Source organism: Euleptes europaea, chromosome 1, assembly GCF_029931775.1.
Source record: "Euleptes europaea isolate rEulEur1 chromosome 1, rEulEur1.hap1, whole genome shotgun sequence".
Lineage (NCBI taxonomy): Eukaryota > Metazoa > Chordata > Lepidosauria > Squamata > Sphaerodactylidae > Euleptes > Euleptes europaea.
This window is the reverse complement of record NC_079312.1, coordinates 173,293,224-173,312,056: the sequence shown is the minus strand read 5'-3', so window position 1 is coordinate 173,312,056 and position 18,833 is coordinate 173,293,224. Positions and strand designations below refer to the sequence as shown.

The 18,833-nt window shown below is 46.5% G+C and overlaps 2 protein-coding genes across 2 annotated transcripts; one reads left to right on the top strand and one right to left on the bottom strand.

Annotated features, from left to right (window-relative positions):
* Positions 1 to 429: 429 nt before the first annotated feature.
* LOC130477641 (1-phosphatidylinositol phosphodiesterase-like) lies at positions 430 to 2,306 on the bottom strand. The gene is made up of 2 exons (XM_056849665.1): positions 2,287 to 2,306; positions 430 to 1,293 (listed from the first exon to the last, which is right to left on the bottom strand). Exon 2 carries the CDS (start codon positions 1,276 to 1,278, stop codon positions 430 to 432), a length of 849 nt encoding a protein of 282 aa, XP_056705643.1. The 5' UTR covers positions 1,279 to 1,293; positions 2,287 to 2,306.
* A 5,321-nt stretch (positions 2,307 to 7,627) lies between these two features.
* LOC130483904 (oxidoreductase HTATIP2-like) lies at positions 7,628 to 13,967 on the top strand. The gene is made up of 5 exons (XM_056856816.1): positions 7,628 to 7,828; positions 8,654 to 8,761; positions 10,689 to 10,826; positions 12,157 to 12,218; positions 13,751 to 13,967. Exons 1-5 carry the CDS (start codon positions 7,628 to 7,630, stop codon positions 13,965 to 13,967), a joined length of 726 nt encoding a protein of 241 aa, XP_056712794.1.
* Positions 13,968 to 18,833: the final 4,866 nt, after the last annotated feature.

Genomic DNA, 18,833 nt, shown 5'->3' with positions numbered 1-18,833 from the left:
TCCTCCATAGAGAAGTATGGTAAAGTTTACAGTGATTCTCTATGGAGGAGGGGGTGACCCCTTCCGGACCCCATAAAATCGGACCCCCTGACCCAATCTTAACCAAACATTGGGGGTTCATGCAAGGAAAGTCCCTTGAAGGTACCCAAAACAATTGGGAACTCTACCTCCAAAACTGCCTCCCCCAGGGCTCATTTTTTTAAAAATCCCATAGGGAAAAGCCTGGGGAAAGCAGAAAAAAGCCAAATATCTATTTGGCTGATTTGACAATCGGCTACCCGGTTTTCGGTTTTATTCCCAAGTTTTGGTACCTGGTAAAACCAAAATCCGAATATTGCCCAAATGGCTAATTTTGGGTTCATTTTAGGTTTGGGTTTATCGATATGCACAACCCTAGTCCAGCCTTCTCTCCTATGGTTCATTGTTGCATCACAAATTCTGAGCAGTCGTGTCATCATTCCCCGTTTCTAAGTTACTCTCCACAATCGTTCTGATAATTCCTGCACCAGGAAAATCCATGATCACCACACCCCACCGCCCCGCTTTCCCAGCCTGGGCACTCAGATGTTCATAACAGCGTTGGTTGATGTCTTTGGCCAGTTCCTCAGGGTTGGTGAAAAGCCCGTTGCCAGAGCAAAAGGTAAGGTGCAGCGTAGCATGGCTAGCAGCGTCTGCCGTCTCCAAGTGCTCCAAAACTTGATCCCACTTGTACTCTGAAGAGAGAACATGCCAGGAGTCGCCAACATTCAGTGCCTCATAGGGCACCCCCAGAACCTCATTCTCCAGCTCCTCCAAGATGACAATCTTCCCCCGCACCTCACCCAAGGAAGGAATGGCTTCTTCCACCCAAACTTGTCCTTGGCCTTCTTCATCCAGGTAGCGTCGCAAGCGGGGGCCAAAATCGGCATCGGGAAGAATTGGCAGTTCCTCTTTGACCCTCATGAGAACTGTCTCCCGTGGGTGCTGCTTCAGGAAGCTCAAGGTAGCTTTTAAGACACTGGAAAAGTCTGCCTCCTGGTAAGTATTGACGTGATAAATTAGGAAATGACCATCTTCTAGTTTACAGCGGATATCCAGGAAGCGTACGCCGGCCTCTAGCTGAGCCGCAAGTGGCCAGCTCTGGCAGCGGATCTTTGAGCCACCATAGAGGCTCATGGTATCGTGGGTGCCAGGGATTGAGATTCTGGAAATGGAAAGGTGGTCAGGTAAGTCTGACATCCAGTCAGGGAGGGAAGCAGCAGGCTGAGGGGTGTTATCGAATGAATCAGTCTGGTCCATGCTTGGTAGAGTCACCTGGAAAGGATAGGGAGTGACATAAGTAGGGAAGGTAGTTTGGGGAAACTATGGCAGCCAGCTGCAACACCTGAGCTGTGCTCCTGTTTGATCTTCCTGTCTCTGCTCAAAAAGGTTTGGGCGTGGCAAGCTGAAGGGCAACAGCCAAAGGGCTCTTGGCCAGTGGCTAGGCTTTCCATGTGCCCACTTATGGAAGGCAAACTCCCAGCAATTTTGGCCAATGCACACCAATGCACACCTGGTCAGCAGCTGGATACAGTTCAGCAAAATAGGGGGGCAGCAATCATCGTCCCCATGTGATGACTAGGATTGCCAACCTCCAGTGAACACTTCTTATTCTTTATGCTCCTACATATGAAGCCAGCTGGGTGATCTTGGGCTAGTCACACTCTCTCTGCCCCACCTACCTCCCAGGGTGTCTGTTGCAGGGAGGGTAAGGGAAGGTGATTGTAAGCCGGTTTGATTCTCCCTTAAGAAGAAGAAGAGTTGGTTTTTATATGCTGACTTTCTCTACCACTTAAGGGAGAATCAAACCGGCTTACAATCACCTTCCCTTCCCCTCCCCACAACAGACACCCTCAGAGGTAGGTGAGGCCAAGAGAGCTCTAACAGAGCTGTAACTTGCCCAAGATCACCAAGCTGGCTTTGTGTGTAGGAGTCGGGAAACAAATCAGTTCACCAGATTAGCCTTCGCCGCTCATGTGGAGTGGGGAATCCAACCCGATTCTCCAGATTAGAGTCCACCGCTCCAAACCACCACTCTTAATCACTACACCACGCTGGCTTTCTGTACAAGGTTCCTGACTTCCTATCCTATGGTCCAGCTTCATTTCGGAATACAATTTCTTCCCCTGGAGATCTGCTGCTTTCCTTTGGGCCTTTGCAAGGCTCTTAATAGTTTTCAGCTGCTGCACAAAACGCATGACATCTGACGTACCACCCGTCCCGGATTCCTTCAGCATTTAGCCTTCTTACCAAATCCCACATACTGACCTTGAAACCTGGTTGCTTTCTTGCCTCCGTCTCGCTTCAGCCGGACTTCACCGTTTGGTCTTAATTGCCAGTGTTTCGGAGAATAATTAGTAGTTCACCAGCATGTGGGTGTCGGTTTTGCACAACGCACAGGAATGACCGGTTCTGCTGCCTGGTTGTGCCAAAGGATGCCCCAGCTGTGTTATATGTGCCAATTGTGTATGTCTTTATCACCTTTGAACATCATGCCAAGCCGATCTCTCTTTTAGCCCCAGTCCCAACCCCACTGAATGCACAACTCAGCATGCACTAGCTTGCCAAATGCTACCTTTAATTAAGCTCGATCATGGATGCTGCTTTAGGTTTGCCAATTAAAGCATTTTTTAAGTTCTCCCCCAACCTGTTAGTTTGCATGCATGAAAGTCAGGAACATGTTCCTAATTATGCTTATATAAGTTTTTTGAGAAGACAAGAGTCACTGGAGAAGGCAGTCATGCTAGGAAAAGCTGAGGGCAGCAGGAAAAGAGGAAGACCCAACAAGAGATGGATTGACTCAATAAAGGAAGCCACAGCCCTCCATTTGCAAGAGCTGAGCAAGGCTGTTCAAGGTAGGATGTTTTGGAGGACACTGATTCATAGGGTCGCCATGAGTCAGAAACGACTTGACAGCTCTTAACACACACACACACACACACGTTTTTTTAATCAATTCATTGTCATGGTAGAAGGCCAACAACCATCTCAGCCCAACATTTTGTGCGTGGAACATTCCCATTTTTTCCCCACACAAGCGAGTTGGGAGGGGCTGTGGCTCAGTGGTAAAGCATCTGCTTGGCATGCAGAAGGTCCCAGGTTCAATCCCCGGCATCTCCTGTTCAAGGGACTAGGCAAGTAGGTGATGTGAAAGACCCCTGCCTGAGACCCTGGAGAGGTGCTGCCGGTCTAAGTAGACAATACTTACTTGGATGGACCGATGGTCTGAATCAGTATAAGGCAGCCTCATGTGTTCATGTGTTCAACAGCTTTTAAAAAACACTTCAAGCTCTTCTTCCTGTATGGCAGTACCTGATTGGTCATTATTAGCAATTTGACCATTTTTATCTTCTCCTGGTACTAGGGTTCAAACTGAAGAAGGATGTTGGTTGTAGGGGACACCTGGCACCTCTCTACAAAAAGTAACCATGAATTTAGCCCAGACATTTCAGACCCCTGTGAATCTTCATGCAAGGCTCTCAGATAGTAGTTTTCTTGTCTCATTCCATCTCTCCCCCCACCCCAATGCCCTCACAGAATGGCTTGCCCCCAAGTGAGAAGAACTGAAAAATCTCGGGGAGTCTTTCTGGGCCAAGAAGCAAGCATCTTTCATCCTGGGCGCCTTGGGTGAGACTGGGAAGGAACTGCCGGCTAAAATCCTGAGGCAGCAACAGCTCTCCAAGGCAATGCTCATTGGCCGGAGAAAGCTGGATTCAGAAGGGCCATTCTACAGCAACGTGGTAAGAGAGTAGAGCCCAGTTTCCGGGAGCTTGAGTAACCATGCAGCTGGAGATTTTGCTAACCATGCCTTTGGTTCACATTCACACAGCGAAACCAGTCGCACCCTGTGCAAAGGCCCTTCCACCAATCCACAGATCTGGATGGGAATTGGCTTTGTGAAAATGTGTTCTTTGCAGATTGGTTATTCGTGGGTGTAGACTGATGTGCGCTTAATCCGATGGAACGATGCTGCACAGACCAGTGTGATTGATATTAGGCAGGAGACTTATCCTTGACTGGCATTTCTCCCCCTTTTAATCAGATGTATGTAGGAATAGGAGGTTGTTAACTAGGGTTGCCAGCTCTGGGTTAGGAAATACCTGGAGATTTCGGGAGAGGAGTCTGAAGAAGGTGGAATTTGGAGATGGAAGGGACTTCAATGCCATAATGTCCAATTGCCAAAGTGGCCATTTTCTCCAGGGGAACTGATCTCTGGAGATTATGTGTAATTCTGGAAGATTTCCAGGCTCCACGTGGAGGTTAGCATCATAAACACACACACACACATAAAGTTGCCTTGCCAGGAGTGTTGTTTTGATGCCCTACTTTTTAACTTGTGGCTGAGGAGCATTACAATGTGTAATAATGTTCCAAGCTTGGTGGCCAATAGTGGATCAAAGGTAGGGTTGCCTATTCCAGGTTGGGAAATACCTGGAGATGTTGGGGGTGGAGCCTGAGGAGGGCAGGGTTGGGGAGGGGAAGGACTTCAGTGGGGTATAATGCCATAGCATCTACCTTCCAAAGCAGCCATTTTCACCAGGTGAACTGATCTCTATCTCCTGGAGGTCAATTGTAATAGCAGGAGATCTCCAGCCACTACCTGAAGGTTGGCAACCCTAATCAAAGGTTAAGAAGCACTGTGGATGAATAATGTATTTCTTATCCTAGGTGGACTAAGTCAGATTGTGAGAGATGGATGGATGGATGGATGGATGGATGGATGGATGGATGAACACATGAAGCTGCCTTATACTGAATCAGTCCCTTGGTCCATCAAAGTCAGTATTATCTATTCAGACCAACAGTGGCTCTCCAGGTTCTGAGGCAGAGGTCTTTCATATAACCTACTTGCCTAGTTCCTTTAACTAGAGATGCTGGGGGTTGAACCTGGGACCTTCTGCATGCCAAGCAGATGCTCTACCACTGAACCTTGGCCCCTGGGTGGATGAATGTTCTGTGTAAATTGCCACATTCAGCCTACACAGATAAACCAGTAGCCATCCTGTCCATACCTGCCTAACTGCTTTGCTCCTCCCAGCTAACTCAAATGAATTGGTAACAGCAGCCGATGTGTATTCTCTCTCGAAAAACGAGAGGGGAGAACAATATTTGGTAACAGCAGCTGACTTTTTTCCTTTGGAAGAAGGCGAGTGGAAAGTAAGAAATAGGAACAGCAACCAGCGTGTTTTCTTTGGAAGAAGGAGAGGGGCGAGCAAGATTTGGTAACAGTGGCTGTTGTATTGTCTTTGGAAAGAGTAAAAGGGGAGACCAGAATCATTCGCTGGCTGTAGTGCAGTTATGGGAAGTGGGATTTCCTTTTCTGAAATAAACTCTTTTAGATATAGCCATCGATCCCTCTTATTCTCTTGATTTTCTCTTAAAAGAGGGATTTCTCTTTGATTTCTCTTTGATTCCTCTACCTCTTTTCCTGCCCCCCCTCCTATGTTCAAATTTCTCTTTGATCGAAACTGAATTGATTAGCAACTGACTCCAAATTCCAAAAGAAAGGAAAAGAAACAGAGGCCTTTTATGCACAGGTCGTTTCCATCATGATCACGCACACACCCGACTACTTCGGGGCTTCGTTTTCACTCTCTCGCCATGTTTTCCCCACGTTTTCTGGATGGGGAGAGTGACTGCTAAAGGTAGGAAAAGATATGCATAATGAAAGCTAATAAACAACCCATGCATAAAAGGCTAGAGTGTTGGATTTCAGGGGAGCAATTGGCTAAATTGGATAAAGAGGAATTAAAAGGTTCTTAACAACCCTAGCTGATTGTTGCTCTCTCCGTTTTTATTCCAGTTTTTCCCATGTTTTGTGTTCTGAAAAAACATCAGGAAAACTGTTTTAAAAAATTGGGAGAGCAACTGCAGATGATATTGTGTGTAAGGATCAAATCCGATGCAGTTAAAAAGCTGAGCTGCACCCAAAACCGTGTGTGGAAATAGGGTTGCTCGGTCCTTCTTTGCCACTGGTGGGAGGTTTTGGGGGCAGAGCCTGAGGAGGGCGGGGTTTGGAGAGGGGAGGGACTTCAATGCCATAGAGTCCAATTGCCAAAGCGGCCATTTTCTCCAGGCGAACTGATCTCTATCGGCTGGAGATCAGTTGTAATAGCGGGAGATCGCCAGCTAGTGCCTGGAGGTTGGCGACCCTAGTGGAAAAGCCTGTACCTGACTGCAATGTTTTGGGAAAGAACAAATCCTATGGAGGTTGGAAAGCCCAGATCTTCCCAGACCCACCCACATTGGTGCCACTTTCCCTGCTGTAGTCCTCCACAGCAGCCATTTTCCTTACTACCACTGGGTATTCACTATGTCACACTTAGTTAGTTCTGTAAGATGGATTTTTGTTACTTTATAAATGATAGGCACCTTTCCGAAACAACATGGAGACAATGCCTGTAGCCTTGCCATACACCTGTCATGTCCTGTCTGTCTCCCCACTCTTTTTCCTCAGGTCGTGAGGACCTGTTTTCATTGAGAGGGTTGGTTATATATGGCCATTTATGCAGGGCTGTTTCCCCACTGACTGCTCTGGTGCCTCATTTTGACTATGCACGCCTTTGCTGACCATCAGATGTTGCCTCACACTCCCTGCACATTTCTGCACGCTTTGCCCGTGGTTTTTTCGGGTTCTGGCTAAAACGGCCTCCGGGAAACACGGGCAAAATGCGCGAAAACGTGCAGGGAGAGCGAGGCGACCTCTGACGGTCGGGAAAGGCATGCATAATCGAAAGGAAGCCCCGAAGCCGTCAGGGAGGTAGCCGCGAGGGAAACAGCCCTGCATAAATGGCCTATGTTGGCTTTGTTGTGGCACTGATAACCTGCAATACCCTCCGAAATTGGCTCTCGTGCCAATCTGCGGAGAGTTTTTCAATGGGGAATGTTAAAAATATGATGTTCCTCCCTCACTGTCCGAAGTGGAACAACCCATTGTACCATCTCAGCATCCGATTGTGCTGCATTAGACCAGTCCTAAGGGGAAGGCATTCCATACTTGGGGTGTGCCCTTGAGAATAAACCACCACGGGCGAAAACGCACGGTCGCTTTAGCCTCCTTTATTCCCCGTTTCAGCCGGGATTCAGCCAGGATCGAACGCCCGTTCGGCGAAAACGCATGCGTTCAATCCTGGCTGAATCCTGGCTGAAACGGGGAATAAAGGAGGCTAAAGCGACCGTGCGTTTTCGCCTGTGGTGGTACCTGGAGGTTGGCAACCCTAGTTAACGAAGTGGTAATAAAGGAAAGAGGGACTATGAGTGTGTAGAGTGCATTTTCCACAATAATTAATAACCTCAACCTCAACAAAGTGGTAATAAAAGAAAGAGGGACCATGAGTGTGTAGAGTGCATTTTCCACAATAATTAATAACCTCAACTAGCCTGTACGAACCTGGAATTTAAGAGGCAGAGCTTCCATGTCAGGGAGAAGGATGTTGGTTGTAGTTGACATCTAGCATTTCTCTGAAAAAATTAATCATGAATTTATCCCAAACATTTCAGACACCTGTGAATCTCCATGCCAGGCTCTCAGATAGTAGTTTTCTTGCCCACAAATGTCTTGTTCCATCTCTCTCTCCCACACACACACACACACACACACACACACAGAATGGCTGCCCCCAAGCGAGAAGAACTGAAGAATCTCCGGGACTCTTTCCGGGCCAAGAAGCAAGCATGTTTCATCTTGGGTGCCTCGGGTGAGACTGGGAAGGAACTGCTGGCTAAAATCCTGAGGCAGCAACTGTTCTCCAAGGTGACGCTCATCGGCCGGAGAAAGCTGGATTTGGAAGGGCCATTCTACAGCAACGTGGTAAGAGAGCAGAGCCCAGTTTCCGGGAGCTTGCTAACCGTGCCATTGGCTTGTATTCACACAGCAAAACTAGAATGCACCCTGTGCAAAGGCGTATCTGCACTTCCACCGATCCACAGGTCTGGATGGGAATTGGCTTTGTGAAAATGTGTGCGGTTTTTGCAGACTGGTTATTCGTTGGTGTAGACCAGTGGTTTCCAAAGTGGGCAGTACCACCACCTGGGGGGCGGTGGGATTACCTAGGGGGGCACTAAGAGGCAAGGGGACAGCAGGGGGCCCCTAGAGGAGGGCCCCCTTCAACTGTGTTGTTCACTAATTTACAATAGATCAAGCTGTGGCACCACGTTGGCAAATTTGGTGGATACTATCATAATTTCTTTCCAGACTTTGAAGAGCTGGTACCACTGGATCAAGTTTATCCATTATGTTGAATACATTTCAACTAAAAAGTTTTAAATTGATTTTGAATAGATGTGCACTTAATCGTTACTGTTTTGAAATTTTATTGTTAATATCTTCTTTAGTGAGTCATGCAAACCCCTGGTTTGCATAATGCTTTTTATTGGATAGGGTAGGGGGCATTGGGGTTAAGTTTGTGGAACCAAGGGGGCGATGTCCCGAAATGTTTGGGGACCATTGGTGTAGACCGATGTGCGGTTAATCTGAAGGAACAATGCTGCACAGACCAGTGTGATTGATATTAGGCAGGAAACTTATCCTTGACTGGCTATTTTTTCCCCTTGTGTGCATGCCCTGTCCCCTCATCCTCTAAGATTTTTAATGATTTCTTTCCTTTTCTGGCTTACCTTGTGCCCTACCTCCCAGAGGCAAGAAGTTGTTGACTTTGCGAAACTGGACGAGTCTGCTGCTGCCTTCCAAGGCCATGACGTTGGATTCTGCTGCCTGGGAACGACCAGGGCCAAAGATGGAGTGGTGAGGGACTTGGCCAAACCGGGGAATAGGACAGTTCATGATATGTGGAATCTCTCACAAAAGCTCTGTCCCTGCAACACTGGAGCATGTCCTTCTCAGGTGTAGGTACTATAAGGAGGACAGGGAGAAGATTCTTGGCCCTCTTTTAAGGAAGAGCACTGGTTATCCTGAATCCATTTGTGTTAACTTCCTTCTTAATAGCCTTACCAGGTCCCGTTGGTCAATTGGCAGGAGGTTTTCTGGGGATTGCGGTGCTCGATGCGCCCGCGCACCCACATCACTTCTGGATTACTCGGAAGTGATGGGGACTCTCAATCTCGGCTGAAACTCTATGGAAACCATAGAGTTCCGGCTGAATTTGTTAGAGCGTCCACGTCGCTTCAGGGTAAACCCTGAATCGACATAGGCGCATCACACGTGCATGCATGCACGGGGTGCCCGCCGGCCCTCAGCTGGTCGGCGGGCAGCACGGTCGATTGGCGGTAGTTTACCTGCCGCCACCTGGCTCTTGGCAACTCTACTTCTTAAGGATGAATTTTCTCAGGTAACAAAGTTAGGAGCCAAGTTTTGTAGAATAGTGTTTAATTATAGGAAATCTAAATAGAAATGGAAAGTTGTAGAGGGGATTGATTGTTTACATTTATATTGTTGATCAGTTTTTAAAGAGTAATATTTTGTACAGTGTTTTAATCAAAAATGTATTGCCTTATACTGCCGGTTTAGGTACGCCATGTAACTGCAAACATTTTATGCTTGGTCTAAGGACTGTAATAATAATGATATGTGGAAGGAGCAAAGGGACTGGGGGAGCCAGGAAATGCAGGGAATATGGACACCTTAGGGGAATGGGCTAGGGTGGACATAAGGATTGCTTTCCTTCCCACAAGGTCTGAGGGCTCTTCCGCATGCTCAATTTACTCCTGAAATTCTTGGCAGTCAATCCACAAGTATGGGAATTGATTTGGGCATGGTCCTTCCACATGTCCACTCTCCCTCTGCATCTTCAGTCGTGGAGTCAGTTTATTGTCTTCCGCACATGCTTTAAAAAATCAGAATTTTCAAGGGAGGGGGCTGTTGTCAACATCAGTGTTACTGCTGCCGTCAGCGTGCAAAATCCCTTTTTATTTTTTGTGCATGCTTCTATCAATATATCGATATAATCACTACATTATTTTGAAAGGTACTAAAATATCATTATATCGATATACAATTCTCTGCATTTCCTGCTTTAATTTTCTGCCCACCAATTAACCAGGCTGCCTGCGCGCCCCTCAGCTGGTCGGCGGGAAGAAGCAGGCCAGCTGAAAGGGGCAGCAATCTACGTGCAGCATGTTTCTGTTGTGATGACGTCACTTCCGGGTTTACCCTGGAAGCGCCGGCATCATGATAGGGACGCCCTAGCACTCCCCCCCCAAAACTCTATGGTTTCCATAGAGTTTTTGGAGGAATGTGCTGGAGAGTCCCGCACGATGCTGGTGCTTCCGGGGTAAACCGAAAGTGACAACATTGTGCCCCACGCACCATGCGCACATGGGTCGCCGCCCTCATCCCCACAAAGCTCCCGTCGGAGGCATGGAGGGACCTAGCAACCCTAGTCCTCAGGCCTTCATAAGGCCCCAAAGCTTTACCTAAAAGGAGGCCCAGCACAGAAGTCTCAATTAATTGTAGCACAGTAGGAATTCTGGGTCCTTCGAAAGGAACAGACCCTCTGAAAAACTGCAGTTCCCAGATGTTTTTGCAGTGGTGACCGAAACATTTCTGTGTGTAACGAAAACCTGAGAAACAGCCTTCTACTTCCTTCCCCTCCCCCAGACATCTTGATCATTATTATTAAACACAACAATAATTGTGATAGTATCATTAGTTATGCTGATTCTTTTTTAAAAAAAAAATCCAAATAAATTAATCCCTTTCTCTACTTCCTCAGGACGGACTGGCACGCGTCGACAGAGATTATGTTCACCATTCAGCAGAACTTGCAAAAGCTGGTGGATGTCGTCACTTTGTCTTACTGTCAAGCGCGTGTGCAAATGCTTCCAGCCCCTTCCTCCTCATGCGGCTTAAGGTGTGTCTGAGGGGGGACACTCTGAACAGTAGGTTCCAAGGTCCGCGGTGTCTGCCTTGCTTTCCCGTCTGTCCTTACTTACCCAAGTGGTAGACCATGGCGTCATGTACCAATGCTAGTAGTTCCTCCCATTTATATAACTGTCACACATTAGGGCTGCCAACTCTGCGTTGGAAATTCCTGGATATTTCAAAGTGGTGCATGGAGAGAACACAGGGATACCAGCCTCCAGGTGGGATAGGGGATCCCCCGGAATTACAGTTCACCTTGAGACTACAGAGATCAGTCCCCTTGGAGACCGTGGATGCTTTGGAGATTGGACTGTATGGCATTGTACCCACTGAGGTCCCTTTCCTCCCCAAGCTCCACCCCCACTCCCCAGGCTTTACCCCCCTGGAGCTGGCAACCCTATCCCATCCCCCACCGGTGCTAGGGTCGCCAACCTCCAGGTGGTGGCTGGAGATCCCCCACTATTACAACTGATCTCCAGCCGATAGAGATCAGTTCCCCTGGAGAAAATGGCAGCTTTGGCAATTGGACTCTATGGCAATGAAGTCCCTTACTTCCTCAAACCCCGCCCTCCTCAGGCCCTGCCTCCAGAATCTTCAGGTATTTCCCAGCCTGGAGCTGGCAACCCTAACCAGTGCCTAGGGGGGACCTGGCAACCCTAGAAGAGCAGGTTTTGGGAAGCAGAGGGACCTCAGCAGAGTGCAGTGCCATAAAGTCTATCCTATGAAGTGACCATTTTCTCCAGGGGAACAGATTCTGTCCTCTGAAGATCGGTTGTAATTTTGAGAGGTGTCCAGGCCTCACCTGGAAGTCGGCAAACCTATCACGTGGAATACTGGTAGAAACTATAGATATACCAGGTATTTTTTGTGTTCATGATTAAGTAGTAAAAAAGGAGTGAGGTCAATGTCATTGCTAAGATGTGGAGGGATGCTCGCTCACAGTTTGGAGTACCCACCCAGAAGGGGTCCTAACTGGTGGTGTTGTCTCACCTTCCAAACTTTAACCAATCACATCTTAGGTGCATTATGCCCTCGTATGTCACAATCACAACCCTAACATCCTCGGTAACCATTCTTTCATTCTGTGTAAACCCTCAGCTTCCTGTGCTCTGACTTGATATGTGTGATACCATGCATTTTTCTGGGAGTGAGCAGCACTCTAGACTGAGGGTATGCTTTTGGAGAACTTCAACTCCTGATGAATTTGTGGGTCAGCTCACTCTCCAGGGCCTATGCTTTTGAGTGTGGAACCAAATGGTAGTTGCAGTGGGTGTGTTTGAGAGCTGACTCCTTATGTTTTGTTTGATCTGTTCCTTCAGAGTGAAGCAGAGTCCCTGGTCAAAGCAGTTGGGTTTGACCGCTGCTCCATATTTAGACCAGGGTAAGTACCAAGAAGAGTGTCTGTCAACTGGAGATGGATGGGTGTGCCAAAATGATGAATACTGGATAAGGGAATGTCATGCCATTGAAGTTGGACCTGCAGTATCTGGTCCATATCACCCAGCAACCTTCAAGGCAGAGGGGGAATTTGAACATGGGTCTCCCAGTTCCGAGCCCAGTGCTCTAACCACTACACAACTGTGGCTTACCTTTTTGACATGCACTTATGTCTGAGGTGGCCAGATGGCAATAGTTATAATGAATGAAGACCCAGAGGGTTTACTAAACCTAGAATATGATGTGATTTTTATGTGTTCCCCCAAAAGGGTTCAATAATCCTTCTGCCCATCTAACTGCCTACCCTACCCCTTTTTCAAAACACTCAGGGTGGCATATGGGGAGTTAATGGCACAATCCTCACAACAAATTTGAGTGCCAGGGTGGAGTAGTGGTTAAAAGTGGTGGTTTGGGAGCAGAGGAGTCTGATCTGGAGAACCAGGTTTGATTCCCCACTCCTCCACGTGCGCGGTGGAAGCTAATCTGGTGAACTGGATATGCTTCCCCACACCTACACATGAAGCCAGCTGGGTGACCTTGGACTAGTCACACTCTCTCAGCCCCACCTACCTCACAGGGTGTCTGTTGTGGGGGAGGGGAAGGGAAGGTGATTGTAAGCTGGCTTGAGTCTCCCTTAAGAGGCTGAGAAAGTCAGCATATAGAAAGCAACTCTTCTTCTTCTCCTAAGGTAGGTTAGGATGAGAATGACTTTCCCAAGTGACTTCCATGACTAAGCAGGAAATTGAATCCTGATCTTGTTAGTCCAAGTTCAATATTTCATCCACTTGACATGGTACCTGAGCAACATGAATGCCATTACTCCTAGCCACAGTGGTATTTATTGCCCACATAGTTCTGGTGCCATGTAAAGTAGACCTGAGTCCTAATCATGAATGGTATGTCATTAGAAGCTAGAAGATGAACACATGAAGCTGCCTTATACTGAATCAGATCCTGGTCCATCAAAGTCAGTATTGCCTACTCAGACCGGCAGCGGCTCTCCAGGTTTTCAGGCAGAGGTCTTTCACGTCACCTACTTGCCTAGCCCCTTTAACTGGAGATGTCAGGGATTGAACCTGGAACCTTCTGCATGCCAAGCAGATGCTCTACCACTGAGCCATGGCCCCTCCCCATTAATGCGATTGCTCTTTCCACTGAAGTGGATGGACCCTTCTGATGCAATAATGCACCAAGACATGCCCCTTCTTGTGGTTTAAGAGTAGGCATTTAGATTCCATTGTAAAAACAATCTATTATCCAACATACTTCTGGGCCAGTCGGTCCTCATGAAACCATCTGCTCTTACTTTTGCCAGAAAATGGTGGCAAGGGCAATCATCGCTTGTCCATCTCGCCCATCTACATCCTCCCCTCTTGCATTGAGCTTCTCCACACTAGTTAGTCTCCTTAAGATCTAGTTACTCCATAACACTGGGAGGAACCTGTTTTTTGACCCACGTCTCCTCTCTTCCGACAGGCTGCTGCTGTGCGATCGTCAGGAGTCTCGCCCTGCTGAGTGGATAGCCAGGCAAGTTTTCGGAGCAGTAGCCTACATCTTCCCCACCTTTTACTCTGTCCCCACAGTGACTGTGGCCTGCGCAATGGTGAACAATGTAGTAATGCCTGGACCTGCTAACCAGAAGGTGGAAGTCCTGGAGAATGCAGACATACATGTCCTAGGAAACATTCAATAGTTGAGAGGCCTGTTCCTGGATGTAAATAGTCTTGCCTGCTTTTTCTCTTCCCCAGAGGATACCCCTCAAATAGTAAGGTCTTCCCTATTTCCTTGAAGCTGTTCTTCTGTGTTTCCATGCAAACCAGCAAACCATCCTATTTCCCATGGCTGCCATTTTGAATAATATTGGGAATTACCAAAGGACAAATGCTTGATTGGGTTGCTGTGTGTGTGTGTGTGTGTGTGTGTGTGTGTAAAGTGCCATCAAATCGCAGCCCACTTATGGCGACCCCTTATGGGGTTTTCATGGCAAGAGACTGACAGAGGTGGTTTGCCAGTGCCTTCCTCTGCATAGCAACCCTGGTATTCCTTGGTGGTCTTCCATCCAAATACTAACCAGGGCTGACCCTGCTTAGCTTCCGAGATCTGACGAGATCGGGCTGTACCATGCTGCCTTCCCTCCTGGGTTGCTATGTAGGGGGTCATAAAAATTTGTCCAGCATGGCATGGGAGATGGAATGTATATGCCATTTGTGGGGCAAAACCAAACCAGAAAGGGAAAGGGAAAAAAAAAAAACAGGTCACTAAAAGGTTGACAAAAAAACCTAACAACAGAATGAATACTAATGGGTTGCATACGATAAATAAAACTTTCATACATTACAAATAATTTAAAAAAATTGTTAAAACCAAACACATTTATGGTGTGTACTTTAACCATTTGCTCCACTGAGGAAGGCCTATTGGCTGAAACGTGTTTGGTTTAAATTATTTTTTTTTTACTATGTGTAATGTATTAAAATTTTGTTTATTTATTGAAATGTAATTCATTAATATTCAATCTGCTTTAGGATTTTTGTCAACCTTATTGATTATTTGCCACTTGTGGGACTCCGGCTCTTTTAGCTACCCCGCTAAGGTCAGAGGGGCAGGAGAGATGAGTGGGCAGTAGGAGGTACTCGGGGAGGGGGGCATTTATGGCATCTTGCCCATGGCCCTCAAAACCTGGACCATTTTGTGATGACTACACAACTGCTTTTCAAGATGCACTCTGGGAAGCCACAATGGGCTGCAAGTTCCCAATAAATATACCTGGGGGCAAAAATAGACCCTTATATACTCTGCACATGTGATGGTGTACACCCTTGTAGGGAAAACAATGTGTCAGAAGTCGGGATCATGTGGGCACAGGGCATTCTTGCCATACAAAAACATTCCATAGTGTATTAGCCAGCATGGTGTGGTGGTTAAGAGCAGTAGTTTGGAGCGGTGGACTTTAATCTGGAGAACCGGGTTTGATTCCCCACTCCTCCACATGAGTGGCGGACGCTAATCTGGTGAACTGGATTTGTTTCCCCACTCCTACACACGAAGCCAGCTGGGTGACCTTGGGCTAGTCACACTCTCTCAGCCCCACCTATCTCACAGGGTGTCTGTTGTGGGGAAGGGAAGGTGATTGTATGCCGGTTTGATTCTTCCTTAAGTGATAAAGTCGGCATATAAAAACCAACTCTTCTTCTACCTTAGTTGTGATACTCAGTTTGTAAGGGATCTTTGTCAAAAGAAGAACTTTTATAAGTGGTTCAAGAGGGAAATGTATTATGTTATTCGATAGCTAGGGTTGTCAGCTCCAGGTTGGGAATTACCTGGAGATTTTGGGGGTGGAGCCTGAGGAGGGTAGGGTTTAGAGAGGGGAGGGTCTTCAATGCCATAGAGTCCAATGGCCAACGCAGCCATTGGAGATCAGTTGTAATAGCGGGTGATCTCCAACCACCACCTGGAGGTTGGCACCCCTATCGAGAACTGTGATTGAAAATGAAATATGAACCTTGTATTTTTCATGATTTTAAAAAATTAGATCTAAAGCTTGAGTAGGAATCTGTGTGAGCTTGGAAATAACATATACCCAGACAATTATCTGATTTACGGTTTTCCTTTAAAATCAATGTCCACACTGTATCCTTGGTTTGTGAAACACTTTGTTAAAAGCCTTAGTTCATTGAAAGCTTCCGAAGCACCCAAACAGTATTGTGATCTGACTCCAAACGGTATGTCATTTCAGTGAGCCGATCGGTTGAATAAAGAGTTGTTTATTTTAAATGGTACCTTGTTTTGACTGTATTGATAATTCATTAAGCCTCCTCTGCAACCATCTATTTATTTATTTGGTGGGGGTGTACTGTGTTTTACCCTGCTTTCCAACCCTCCACCACTGGCTTTAAGGTTAAAAAATAATTAAAATACTATTTTAGCAAGGCTTCAATCCAAGCACAATGGAGTGGTGCCTGCCTGCTGCCTCATCTTCCTCTTGCTCTACTGGTAGCATTGCTTTTCTTTCATGATATGCTACAGATATAGGGGTATTCCTCAGAACAAAAGACTATGGGTGAAAACGCATGGTCGCTTTATCCTCCTTTAATCCCTGTTTCAGCCAGGATTCAACGCATGTGTTTCACCTAATGTGCGTTCAATCCTGGCTAAAACAGGGATTAAAGGAGAATAAAGCGACCGTGCGTTTTCGCCCTATGTAGCTGTCAGTTAAAAGAACCAGAATCAGTAGAACATATTCTCCTATATTGTCCCTCGTACTATAAACTGTGGTCGTTTATGCATGGTAGGTTTAGCCTCCTTCATTCCCGGTTTCAGCCAGGATCAAGTTTTTGAAAATGCACGTCACCACATTCCTTTTCGGCTCAACCCCGTTTCAACCTTAAACGAACTTGGCTTTTCCCATTCCTCTTCTTGCCGGAGTCAAACGGTCTTTCCTAGCTGAAACTGAAGTACCCCAAATAAAGGTATTTTACCCGTGGCACTATTAACTGCCCGTGTACATAAACAGGTGCAGGAATCCTTCCTTTTAGACGTGACACCCATGTAGATAAATGCGTGTCAAGAGCCTCTGTCTTTTCTTTCTTTTCACTCAGTCTGCACAAGCACTCACATACATTCCTTAATCTGCAACATTGCCAAACACAGCCGGTTTCCTGTACTTTGCTAGCGCGTTATCTATTACAAAGACCTTCGTGTCCCGGCACAAGACTTTGCTTTGCAGAATTACTTGTTGATCTCAGGTGCTAAGAATGACATCCATGGGAACAGCAGGATTGTATTGTATTGAAATCCATTGTTAGAAATGTATAAAGCTTGATGCTTGGAGAACGGCAAGTGTGATTCTCTCTCTTGCTTCTGGCTGGAGAGATTTTGATCCCAGCTTTGTACTGTTATACTATTAAATTGCATAGCCGTAAAGTAATTTCCTGATCCCCAGTGCGTTATCCTTGATCAGATCTACCTGGGGTAACGTTTTTTTAGGCACTACAAAACCAGAGCCAAAGAGCGTGCATAACACTTGCCTCGCATTGAGCTTTCCCCGCCCCCCTTTTCCAAACCCCTCTTCGGTTCTGTTTGTTGATAGCCATACAGGGGAAGCAGCAAAGATTGGCATCTATCACAGCCAATCACAAAGAGGCAGGGAGTTCCTGGGAGTTCTTTCTGAGAGTTTAAAAAAAATATTTAAAAAAATAATTTGATAATTTAAAAAAAAATAAGGTTTGGATTTTGCCCCCCTCCCCTCTTTCAAATGGCTCCATTTTTTGTTTTTTGTTCTTAAACTGCTTTTTTATGCTGCAGTTGGGTCTGGGGGGGAAGGAAATGTTCTCTCAAGAGGTGAGCCAATCACAGACCAGCAATGAAAGGGGTGGGACTTGATTTGAACTTGGGAGACTGCTTTCCTGTATCCATGCCCCCGATTTGCACACAGTTTATTCCCTGATCATTCAAGCCAATGCATACAGTTTCCCCCAACCCAGGTTGCTTTGATCCTGGCTGAAACGGGGAATAAAGAAGGGTAAAGTGAGCATGCATAATCGGCCAACATCTAGAACTAATTAACCCTCACCGTACGTCCCTGTGGTGCAGAGTGGTAAGCTGCAGTACTGCAGTCCAAGCTCTGCTGATGACCTGAGTTCGATCGCAACGGAAGTCGGTTTCAGGTAGCCGGCTCAAGGTTGACTCAGCCTTCCATCCTTCTGAGGTCGGTCAAATGAGGACCCAGCTTGCTGGGGGTAAAGGGAAGATGCCTGGGGAAGGCACTGGCAAACCACCCCGTAAGCAAAGTCTGCCTAGTAAACGTCGGGTTGTGACATCACCCCATGGGTCAGGAATGACCCGGTGCTTGCACAGGGGACCTTTACTTTTACCTTTACCTTATGTCCTTAAAAGATTTAGCATATGATGGTACCAAATTTTTATTAGCGGATAGGATCCCTGCTGTTTCCGAACAGGCGGCAGAGTTTCTGGCGATTGTTATTAAAAAATAAAAATAAGAGGGTAAGGAAATAAATAAACAATAAAACCAACGGAGGCAATACAGACACCGGGAAATAATACATAAAAGGGTATTGGTATTAGCTGTGCTATGCAATAGGTCCTGGTTCTCATTTGTCGTTCGGGGGAATGTATTATTACAGCATTTAAAACGGAAGAGTTTTAAATTGATGGTTAAGCTTTGGCTATATTGTTGTTTGTGTGGCACTTCTGAGCGAGTATGGAGTTGTATGTATTCCTGTTACTATTATTACTATTATCGTGCCAATAAGGGTGACTGAAATTGAACTGATATGCTACAGCAGGGTCACCGTATCAGTCACCAAAAGATCATGGCAAAACCAGCGCAGATAGAGAGCAGAAAAATCCCAGGTTTAGAAGATGCCTTGAAGAAGTTATCTCAGACCTGAATAAAAATATTTATTAAAAAAAAACTTGAACTGGCATGTGTGATTCCCCCCCTTTTACACTCAATTTATCCTAAGGTTAGCAATAGGGTTGCCGGCCTCGAGTTGGCAGCTGGAGATCTCCTGCTTTTACATTTGCTCTCCAGATGAAA

Bases quoted from the DNA above. Each gene is read 5' to 3' on its own strand.
- LOC130483904 (XM_056856816.1), top strand. From the start codon at position 7,628: ATGGCTGCCCCCAAGCGAGAAGAACTGAAGAATCTCCGGGACTCTTTC. The intron at 8,762-10,688 runs GTGAGGGACTTG...CTACTTCCTCAG, and splicing joins CCAGGGCCAAAGATGGAGTG to GACGGACTGGCACGCGTCGA. The intron at 10,827-12,156 runs GTGTGTCTGAGG...CTGTTCCTTCAG, and splicing joins TCCTCCTCATGCGGCTTAAG to AGTGAAGCAGAGTCCCTGGT.
- LOC130477641 (XM_056849665.1), bottom strand. From the start codon at position 1,278: ATGGACCAGACTGATTCATTCGATAACACCCCTCAGCCTGCTGCTTCC.